Source organism: Austrofundulus limnaeus, unplaced genomic scaffold, assembly GCF_001266775.1.
Source record: "Austrofundulus limnaeus strain Quisiro unplaced genomic scaffold, Austrofundulus_limnaeus-1.0 Scaffold135, whole genome shotgun sequence".
NCBI classification, from domain to species: Eukaryota; Metazoa; Chordata; class Actinopteri; order Cyprinodontiformes; family Rivulidae; genus Austrofundulus; species Austrofundulus limnaeus.
This window is the reverse complement of record NW_013952537.1, coordinates 1,209,326-1,220,558: the sequence shown is the minus strand read 5'-3', so window position 1 is coordinate 1,220,558 and position 11,233 is coordinate 1,209,326. Positions and strand designations below refer to the sequence as shown.

Genomic DNA, 11,233 nt, shown 5'->3' with positions numbered 1-11,233 from the left:
TATCTATCTATCTATCTATCTATCTATCTATCTATCTATCTATCCACTCATCCATCCATCCATCCATCCATCTATCCATCCATCCATTAATTAATCCATTATCTTCCACTTGTTCCAAGTCAGGTGCAGCAGGGAGGCTAGACCTCTCCTTCCCCAGCCACCTCTTCTAAGAGGACTCCAATGTGTTCCTATAGGTTAGTCAAGAGACATAGTCTCATCAGGATGTCCTGGGCCTTCCCTAGGGTCTCCTCCCTGTTGGACATGCCTGAAACATCTCCCTAGTGGGTCCTCCAGACAGTATCCTTATACCAGATGTCCAACCACCTCAAGTGGATCCTCATGGTGTGGAGGAGCAGCAACTTTCTTCCGAGTCTCTCCAAGAGAACACCCTGTCTCTGAGGGAAACCTCGGCTGTCTTGTTTTGGTTGAGGAGTTTGTGTGTCAGAATGATCCTAGGAGCTGTTGCTGTTGGGGACATTTACCCCTGTCTCCAAAGACAGACTGGTCCTAGGTGTCAGGCCAAACAAAGAGGGATTTGCAATACTTGAATGGGCAGAAGAAAGCAAACAGATTGATGTCCCTTGCTCAGACAAGCATTACTAGAAACCCACTCTGGAGCCAGGCCTGGTGAATGGGTCTCAACATATGGGACCCAGTCAGGCTCAGTCCAAATGAGTTACATGGGTTTGCCATCCTGTGGGCCCACTCCCTGCAGGAGATATGAGCCACCCAGGCAGCCACACGGGTCGAATGTATGGTGTCATGTGGCAGCAATCCACTTTGGTATTAGCCCTGTTAGCTAATCAAACCAGCTAAAATCAAACTTTTTATCCAAACCAAAGTTGCTCAAAAAGCTATCTGCAGCTGGTAGGATACAATCTTTCTACAGTATCTCTTCAGTTATTCAAAGCTCCTGATGTTCACTTTAAGCCACTTTAAAGTGATCCCCATCAGTGATACCAGCCTTCTACTGACAGCTCTGAAGATAAAAKTCTCCATCTGGTTCCAATGCAGCTCCAGGCGCTGCTGCATGCAGCCAAAGATCCCCTGCACAGTTCAGTTTTCCTGAGTCTGTTCCATATTACAGCTGGAGAGGTTAAAAATCCTGCGAGCTGCAGAATGAGGAGAGCACACGGATACAGCAGGTATGGTACAACAAGCCCAGACACATGTGGACCTATACTTCTAGACTGTCTACTAAATGTGCAGTAAGCTCAGTTCAATCAGCTTTAGGCAAAAATCATCCCCAAAAATGGAAGCTATTTTTGGGAGGGGGTTGTAGCTTTGCATGACATGGACATAAGTTCATGAGTGAAAAGTATTCAAAAAGTATGTTCTTGCAAGGATAAGTTACAGTCTTTGTGTTAGTTGGAATGTATTGGAATAAAACAAGTAGCTGATGGAGAGTTTGGAGCAGGTGGAGGCACAGAAAAAAGAAAGTTATCAGGAGGGACAAAATGTGTTTTCCTTATTTTCCAAGTCAATTACATTAGAAAACTTTCATTTTCTTTTCATGGGTATAAAAAGAAAGTGTGGATGTTTAAACCTACCTGCTCTTGAAAAATAGAAGTAATGTACATGTAGCAGCAGCAGCAGCATCCACGTGTGCCGCGTTAAGCTCCATTGATCCATCATCAGAAGATGAATTGATGACCACCAATAACTCCGGGACGCCGGGACAACTGCGCGAGCTCCAACACCTCAGAAGCGCGTCTGATAAGCGCGCGCTGCGACACCTGGCAGCAGCAGTCTTAGGAGCGCGCGTCTGCGTGTAGAGACTTCCTGAGAGTCAGCTCTCCATTCACAATTATCCTCTCGCTCCTTTGACCCCTGAGTGGACGGATGGAGACAGGAGGAAAAGAAAGTCSAATCCTAGGAAGGTGTATTCACTCTCATCTCCAGAGAATGTTCCCCACTTTCTCTCCCCTCCCTCCTCCTCTAGTCGACCCCTCCCTCCCGGGAGTCTCCTCAGATTTGCAGCTGAAGCAATTACCGCGCGTCAATATTAACCTAATTGGTGATTTCACTGATGCATGCATGCATCCATCCATCACTGATGCATGCATGCATCCATCCATCCATGCATCCACCCATMCATCTTGTACAGACCTRGTGTTATAGACGTGAAGCTAAAGGTCCATCACCCAGCAGGTACAATGGACCCCGTGTGCCACCCTCTGGATTTCTGCCTGAAGTTCGCGCACAGAGGTGCACGTCAGCGCGCCCAGCAGCAGCAGCATGCTAGGACAGGACAAAGGTGCTGCCCAACTAATAAAAATATGCTGCTGCAGATTCCAAATTCCAGTGCCTGCCTGTCTTTGCCTATACCCCACTTTCAGTTCAGTCACTCAGCATAATTACTCCTCAGAATGTGCACAGTTTAAAAAAAGAAGAAGAAAAAAATCAAACTGGATGASTTCTTGTTTTTTTTAACAATCTACTCTTTAACTTGTTATTAAAAGGGTGGAACGGTCAGGGTCAACAGTGAAAGACTTGTTAAGAGCTGTTAGGATGAGTTAGTCCTTGTACTTATGCAAATGTGTTCAATTACAGCTCATGCATACAAATTTAACAGCATATAATCTGTTTTATTTAGATCACAGTCTAAAATATAAACCATTTACCACCCAAAAACACTCACGAATCACTAACGATTTTGAAATTTCAGCAGATTAGCAAACTTTTTGCGTCAGCCTGATTCAGTGKGGTCGCCACAGCAAGGCAAGTTTAGCAAACACAAAAGAACTAGAACTTACAACTGAGTCAATCCCCCCCTTAATTTAAAATAAAATTGATTGTAAATCTATTGTAAATTTTAAATGTAAAACTCAATGCAACAAAAGATAAACACATTTTAAAACTGAAAGAATAATATTTGTCCTGCCCCTATGTTGRCCTTGAGTATCTGTGACCCCCTGAGCAATTCAGTTGAATAACTCTATAATAATGTCTCAAAATAAGTTGATCTAAAGCCATCGTTGACCATAAATTATTTACCATAATGCATATCGGTTATTTTACCTGCAAAATGAGGCATTCCACTGGTGCACAGGGTTAAAAACATAGAGTTGAATAACCCTAGAATGAGTCCTGCCYATCTCATCCACTGTTAGCATCTATGATGACATGGAGAAAAATGGCGACCATACAGGGCAACAGCTCACAGCTGTCATAGCAGCTGTTTGATTAACAGCAACTCAGTCACAATTGTTTTGTAATATTTTTACTGTAAATGATATAATTGTTTATGGGCACCAGTGACCCACGCGACCCTGAAAAGGAAGAAGCGTGTTCAGAAAATGGATGGATGGATGGATATAATTGTTCTGTTAATTGCATTCAACAATCATAATTACTAAGTAACAATGACCTAAACTASATCTGGAGTCAGTCAATAATTTCATCCTGTTGGAAAATTATGACTTCAACTAGAAAGTATATTTATTATGTGTTACCAGCTATATTTGTATTTACTGATAATCTTCTCAATAGGTCAGGTTTGTCTGATACCTACAAATAATCGTGTTTATATTATCATTTTACACTGTGTAAATATTACATAAATTGGAGTTAAAATAAGCTTGTAATAATAATATGTGCTAAAATTTATTTTCAAGGTTAGACCAAAATGGCATTTCATCATTTYCTAACAGAAGTTGGTCTCACTCATTTCCTTTAACAAGATTAAATTCTCATTGAGAGCAAGCKCTTGTTTTAAAGAGCGATCAACAGTATGGGTTGTCTCACTGACAAAACTGTCTGTATTTCAGCAAATGAAACAATATTGTTTTAACTGGAGAGGAATGATGTCTGTAGATGTTTGGCTTCTTCTTCAGGTGTTTTGTAGCTTACAAGATCAGAGATAAAGATATCTTTAATGTGGTGAATAATAATGATTAAGATTAAGTGTTTTTTGGTTACAGGGTTCATTTGGTTCCAGGCATATGTACAGAAACTGAATGTGGGAAAAAAAATTCTAGGCATATTTCCAAAATCCTTTCCTCCTGCTTCAGGTAGGTTTGTGTTAAACTTATGCCTGCCAGCTAGAACTTAGTGTGAAACAGTTTAATGATCTACATAATACAGTTTACATATTTTTCTCCTTTTAAAGATTTTTTTATTTAAGCAAGAAACATTTTCATGAACATTGACTCAAGTACATATAACTTCTATCAAGACAAAAAAAACTTTTTTCATTGTGTAATTTGAATAATAGTTTTGACCACCAGGTGGTGCTAAATCTGTCAGTTAACACGTCCACAAATTTCAACTGTATTTTTTATTTTATTTTATTTTTTTAACTGTTTGAATCACTCATTTCAGCTGATCGGCACTTGCATGTTCAGAATCAAAATTTCAGGTCTGACATTTCAACACTTACTGTGTATCTTTCACCAAAAAGCTGCCATAGCTGCCAACCTAGATAATCCCAGACTTTCTACCTCAATGTGACTCCCTCTGTTATCCTCTTATTGTGACTCTTCTGCAGAGCTGAGTGGTTGTCTTCTAGTTTCTCTGTTTCACAAAAAACAGAGAGCCAAAGGAACCATGGTTTGTCCTGAACAGAAAGTGGTGCTGATCACCGGCTGCTCTTCTGGCATCGGCCTGAAGATGGCTGTGATGCTGGCCAAGGACAAAAAGAAGCGCTACCATGGTAAGTGTGTGCAGAGTTGAACTATTATTTACTTTAATGTGCTTGATGTAGCGTGTTAATAACTATAAAGCCTCCAGCCATAACACAAGATCGTCCCACCATGTTGGGCTTAAAGTACTAATAATGGGCAAGAATAGAATAGAATAGAATAGAATAGAATAGAATAGAATAGAATAGAATAGAATAGAATAGAATAGAATAGAATAGAGACGCCTTTATTATTCCACAGAGAGGAAATTCAGGTGCAACAGCAGCAGCAGATCCATCTATCCACAAAACAATATATTTGCTATGTGACAGTATCACCAGTAGCATTAATAGTACAATTAAGACAATAATAATAAAAATTAAAAATAGAATAAAATAAAATAAAATTACTGTACAATGCTATAATGATGAAGATGAAAATCAKAATAAAAAATACTGTGCAGAGAAAAATTACACAAAATCAGTCATGACAGACTTATGATCCAAGGGGATGTGCARYAGAGTTGAGAGGTGTGCAATAGAGTGTGCAGATAGAGGTGTTTAATGTGCAAACACAAGCACGGATTGCTTGTTGAGACTGCTGGGAGCAGTGATGGTTATAGAGTCTAACAGCTGCTGGGAGGAAAGATCTGCTGATCTCTGTGCATTTAGGACGCAGCAGGAGCTCTGCAGATCAGCCACACCTCCATGCAATGGGTGGGAGACGTTCTCTGTTACTGATGCTATTTTAGCCAGAGTCCTTCTGTCTCCCACCACCTGCACTGGGTCAAAGGGGGCATCCCAGCACAGAACTGGCCTTCTTGATGAGCTTATCCAGCCGCTTCCTCTCAGCTGTAGATACGCTGCTGCTCCAACAAACGATGCCATAGAAGTTGTAAAACTGATTCAGAGCAGTTCCACAAAACTTCAGAAACTGAGCTAAATTGGAAAAAAAATAAATAAATATATATATATACTGTATATCAGATGATAATAGCCTCCATTTGGAAACGGTCAGTGACCTCTTCTTTTTGCCATGAGTAAAGATGGGGTTAATTGGGCTTAAAGATTTGTGTATCTACAACTACTGAGATCTGATTTTAAATTAAAGGCTCTCAGCTTCTTTCAACTCTCTGCGGTGCAGACAAAGTTATCCCTTTGATCTCATTACAGCCATAAGATCTTTACGACACTAAACAACAGTTAAAGTAGGAAGCAAAGCCGGATTTGAGGCAAATTCTGGCCTGGCTTGTAGTACTTGAGCGTGCATTTCAAACTGGACTGAGCATTTCTTAGAACAGGAAGGAGAGATGAGCATGTTTGTCTAAACTACTACGTAAAGTTGCTGTAACCTGGCTGCTTCCAAGAAGCTTCTTATAGTTTATTCCCAATTTCTACATCAGATTCTTTCATACCCTATGGTAACACAGGAATTATGCAAAAAATAAAAAAAATAAAAATAAAAAAGAAAGAGGAAAAAACAAGACCAATCAGGGCAAACATTTTTGACCCAAGATGAATAAAATTCTTCTGTCAGTCAGAGGTTGGGACCACACAATTTTATGTATTTTTATGTACGCATGTCCACTTTACGTGCACATAATAAGTGAAGAAAGTACGGGGTTTGTGTGCACATGTGTGTGAATATCATGTGCATCTTGTGTCAGCCAACACAGAGCCAGGAAATGTGAACTTCGTTTGACTCTGCATGTCTCACCTCGCTCACCTGGGCAAGATGCCTACGATGCCTAATCACTTAAAATCACTTTATACATATGGAAACCGCCTGTGAAACAAACCAAACATCTGATCAGGAGAAAACAAAGAATTGCTAGCAACTTTAAAAAGACATGAATAAGATTTAATTATGACTGAAACACATGAAATTGTTAAAGGCAGTGCGACCCCTGCTGGTTGCAGCGTGACCTGTTCACCTGTTCACCCATGTTTTTGTCATATGTGTCTACATAAATGGGTGTTCTTAGCTGTAATTTCATTGTGCTTTGTACAATGACAATAAAAGCATCATCATCATCATCATCATAATCATCAGTTGCCTGAAGTCAGAGTTGCATTTTTATCCTTTTTTTACTAAAACTCATCAAATAAAAAAATCAAGAGGTGGAGTTGGTTTCATGGTCTGATTGCAAAGTTTGTGAACAAAAGTTATTATTCAGATCTTTACCGGAACATTCTGTGTTTTTCTCTGGAGGACTGCTAAGAAGCTAAAGAAAACTTTGAAAATCTGATAAATGTTTGTTTTGGATACTTTAGTTTATTCCATACATTTTTAGATAATAACTACTCCATCACACTTTTAGCTGTTATAACTCTTTATATATCGAAACATTCATCTTGTTCAGGTCAGCGATGATGTTTGGGTTTTTGCAACTTTTTTACCTTTTGAAATATTTAACTGTATGTCATTTTTCCTAATTGAAATGAATACAAAACTCTTCAAATCCTTGATGAACTTTGTGCTCTTTAAAAATCTATTTCAGAGTGCTTGCTTTAGTTTTAGATTTTAGGTGCTGTTTTGCTAATTTTAGCTTTTAGCTTAAATTATTCACTTGTTTTTTTAGCCACAGTTTTGCTGGTTTTAGCTTTCGTGTAGTTGATCTTAGCTTTGAGCTATGTTTTTCRCACATTTTGACTGTCACTACTGTTCTGCTTATTTTAGCATTTACTGACCCCATTTCCTCACCCTGCTGCTGTCTTTACTCGCTCTACTCTACATGTTTGTATTTGTGATTATTTAGATTTTTAACGTGTGTTTTTCTTTGTTTTTCTTCCTGTAGAAAATGACATCTGGACCAGTGCTTCTGTGTTTTTCTGTGTCTATTTCTGCTCATCCTGAGCCTGGTTCTGCTGGAGGTTACTTCCTGTTAAAAGGGAGTTTTTCCTTTACACTGTCACCAATGTACTGCTCAGGATGAGACTGTGGTGAAGTGATTCAACACAATCTGCTAGCATCGTTAGATTGATAACTTTTACTAAATGGTGGATCAAGACCACAACATTGGCTATTTGCCCTAAGACAATATTTGTTGTGATTTGACGCTATATACATTGCATTGTTTTGTTGCCCGTTTTGGGTATTGTTTTGCTCATTTTAGCAAGTTTCAGCTTCTTTAACACATTTTCCCAGACAGCATTTTTGCAGAAAACACATCTTCTCCAGTCTTTGGTTAATTAAGTAATTAAGTAATTTAATTTTTTTCTGCTGTTTGCAGTGATAGCTACGATGCGTGATCTGAAACAGAAGGATAAACTGGTGGAAGCTGCTGGAGACGCACATGGGAAAACTCTTTCTCTCGCTGTCCTAGATGTCTGCAGCGATGAATCTGTCAAACAGTGCATTGACGGCATCAAAGATAGACACGTGGACATCCTTAGTGAGTCAAAAGAGAGCATCTTTCAGACTCTGCCAGTTGATCACACTTCCTCACTCTTTTCATCTTTTGCTCCTCTCRTCTCATTCAGTCAACAACGCAGGGATCGGTCTGGTGGGTCCGGTTGAGAGCATTCCCATTGAGGAGATGAAAAGGGTTTTTGAGACCAATTTCTTTGGGGTCATTCGAATGATCAAGGAGGTGATGCCTGAAATGAAGAGAAGAAGAGGGGGACACATCATCGTGGTCAGTAGTGTGATGGGTCTACAAGGTGAGAAGAGACACTGGGCTGCTCAATGCTACAGAGATAAAAAAAAAACAGTTGATGGGTGGTGGATGATGAACAAGTGGAAGCACTGATAGGTTATAAAGTGAGACCTATAACTGAGTTTCTCAGCAGACAAAAATAAGTATTGTTTTTCTTCTCAGGGGTGGCGTTTAACGATGTCTATTCAGCTTCCAAGTTTGCCATGGAGGGCTTTTGTGAAAGTTTGGCTATCCAACTTTTTAAGTTCAACGTGACGTGAGTACCACTGGTGTCAATCAAATGCACCGACTAAAACGTAACCAGAGCAGTGGCAGAACTAGCTTTTTATGCAAGGGAGGTGAAGGCTTTTCAGGGGGGCACATACAAATAAAGGAAACTATTCTGTTTCTTGAACTAGTTATCTGTCCATCTTACCAAGTTTTAAAATCTTAGATCCAGCCAAAAAGTCTTTTTGATCTTGTTTTGAGACTGATTTACTAAACAAGAACTGATTGTGTAAGAATAATAATCTTGTTTTCAGAATGTGTAAGATCATTTGTCTTGTTAGTCTGAAAATTTGACTCAAATTAAGTCAATTTTTTCTGCCAATGGAATAAGAAAGTTTTACTTGGTAAGATTCTTAAAATACTTGATTTGACTCAATTTTTTCTTATTTCAAGAATCTTATCAAGTAAAACTTTCTTATTCCATTGGCAGAAAATTTTGACTTAATTTGAGTGAAATTATCAGACTAACAAGACAAATAATCTTACACATTCTGAAAACAAGATTATTATTCTTACACAGTCAGTTCTTGTTTAGTAAATCAATCTCAAAACAAGATCAAAAAGACTTTTTGGCTGGAAATAAGATTTTAAAACTTGGTTAGGTGGACAGTTTTTGCAGTGTAAGAAACATACTCTCTCTCTTATAATCACACTCTGAATGTTAAAAACTTCCATGTTATCTGACTCTTTGGTGCTGTTTGTGTGTGTTCACAGACTGTCAATGATTGAACCTGGACCAGTGCACACAGAATTCGAAGTGAAAATGATCCAAGACATGGGACAGAAGGAATTTCCCGGCACTGATCCTGACACCCTACATTCCTTCAAGGATCTCTATCTTCCTACTGCCGTGAACATCTTTGAAGGCTACGGACAATCACCCGAGGAGGTGGCAAGAGTGAGGATTGTTCTACTTTGTGTCTTCTTATCCCAACTTTGATTGATCCTTGACCACAAACTTTAGTGTCTTTTCTGCTCCTTTTGTTGCAGTGCACAAAGAAAGTGATTGAATCGAGCAGACCACGTTTTCGTAACCTGACCAACTCGCTGTACTCCCCAATCGTTGCCCTGAAATACGCGGATGAAACCGGAACCCTGTCTATTCGCACTATCTACCATATGCTTTACAACTTGGGTCCTCTGCTGCATGTATGTGCGACTGCCATGAAGTACCTCACCTGTGGATGTCTGAGGAGAAGGACAGTTTCCCCGAACTAAAAACTACATGTGTTACACTGTCGTGTCAATAGTGAAACTGAAGCATATCATTTCAAGACTAGCTTGTCTTTGCTGTCAGAGGATCATAAACATATATTTAAATAAAGTCATAACACATTTCAACATTTATCGTCTGAGAGTCAAATATGTCACAYAACTGATGCAGCCACTAAGTCAGCCAGTATGACATTTTTAAAGATGCTATTGGTATCAAACATTAACATGTCTCAGAAAAGTAGCATATGTTATGCGTAACGTATGGATTAAAGCGTTTTTTATAATATTGTTTTGTTTTAAATATTTACTTACCAATATTTGTCATTTCTAATGCCTGAAACCTCCAATTAAAACACATTTCAGTAAAAATAATGTGTACGATTATCAAGATTATTAGAGCTGTACGTACACATAATGGTTACTGTTTTTTTAATCCTTCAAACAATTTATGAGATATTTTGCTAACACTAATAGGTAGAGCTACAAAAGTGCAGCTGTGATTTTTATGCTGACGATTATTCTTGCCCAAAATCATTTACCCTTGTTTTTGAGCACTTTCTGCCCTCTTTCCACAGCTTTYAATCTCAACTGTTACAACTCAGACTGTTAGTGAATGTAAGTAAGACTAAGGGCATGTTATTTTCTAACAAGAAGGTGCCCACATTTCTCCCTGCTATTACTACAACACAGGGTGTGCCTATTGATTTTGTAAAATCTTATAAATATCTTGGCATCACCATGAAAATTTCACTTTTAAACCCCACATTGAAAATCTGCACATTAGGTTAAAACTAGGCTTCTTTTTTTTTTTTTTCAAAACAAGAGTTGTTTCTCAAAAAATGCCAGAAAACATCATGTTTCTGCCACTTTTATGAGTATTTTAGACTGTGGGCATATTGCATGAAAGCCTCAGCCTGCTCATTACATCTGTTAGACGCTGTTTATCATGGAGCATTTTTTTATCACAGCAAAGCCCTCACTCACCATTGCACCTTATATTCTTTAGTTAACCCTTGCAGACTCTTACACTGGTACATTTTCATTTCAAAATCCATCCTCCAGCTGGTTCCATCATGCTTATCATGTTATATTTCACACAAAAACCAGTACCACGGCCTCCATTCTCAGGACTTTATTACATTCAGTGTTCTTTTAGTGCGTACTAAGCTTGGCAAAAAAAGCTTTCTCCCTTTCTGGTCCCTCAACCTGGACCAAGCTTTCAGCAGGACCTGAAGTTCTCCAGTCTGGTCACACTTGGGGAGCTCAAAATTTTAATAAACAAGATTTGAAAATTTATCTGTAGGCATTTGTATTTGTTGTCAGTGAAAACCCCTCTTTGATGGTGTATTGTATTGATTTTTAGAAGTGTTAAGTGGATTGTATTGTATTATTGTTATTTTGTTGTGATGTGTGTAACAGGTCTCTCTTGTAAATGAGACAATGAGTCTCATCCTGTATAAAGGATTAAATA

General features: G+C 38.8%; 2 protein-coding genes across 3 annotated transcripts in view; one reads left to right on the top strand and one right to left on the bottom strand.

Moving 5' to 3' along the window:
* Positions 1 to 1,944, bottom strand: part of LOC106522728 (collagen alpha-1(XI) chain) — a 51,351-nt gene extending 49,407 nt beyond the window's left edge. Inside the window, exon 1 of the mRNA XM_014015863.1 lies at positions 1,551 to 1,944. Within this exon, the coding sequence (XP_013871317.1) occupies positions 1,551 to 1,635 (85 nt within the window). The 5' untranslated portion in view covers positions 1,636 to 1,944. The remainder of the gene's footprint in view (positions 1 to 1,550) is intronic.
* Positions 1,099 to 9,890, top strand: LOC106522729 (retinol dehydrogenase 8). 2 transcript variants are annotated; one of them, XM_014015864.1, is made up of 8 exons: positions 1,099 to 1,145; positions 3,924 to 4,013; positions 4,490 to 4,654; positions 7,855 to 8,016; positions 8,105 to 8,284; positions 8,443 to 8,536; positions 9,262 to 9,445; positions 9,538 to 9,890. In XM_014015864.1, the coding sequence occupies exons 3-8, from the start codon at positions 4,549 to 4,551 to the stop codon at positions 9,763 to 9,765; spliced, it is 954 nt and encodes a 317-aa protein (XP_013871318.1). In that variant the 5' UTR covers positions 1,099 to 1,145; positions 3,924 to 4,013; positions 4,490 to 4,548; the 3' UTR covers positions 9,766 to 9,890. The 2 variants fall into 2 exon arrangements, with proteins under 2 accessions (XP_013871318.1, XP_013871319.1); XM_014015865.1 differs by lacking the exons at positions 1,099 to 1,145; positions 3,924 to 4,013 and having other exon boundaries at positions 4,487 to 4,654.
* Positions 9,891 to 11,233: the final 1,343 nt, after the last annotated feature.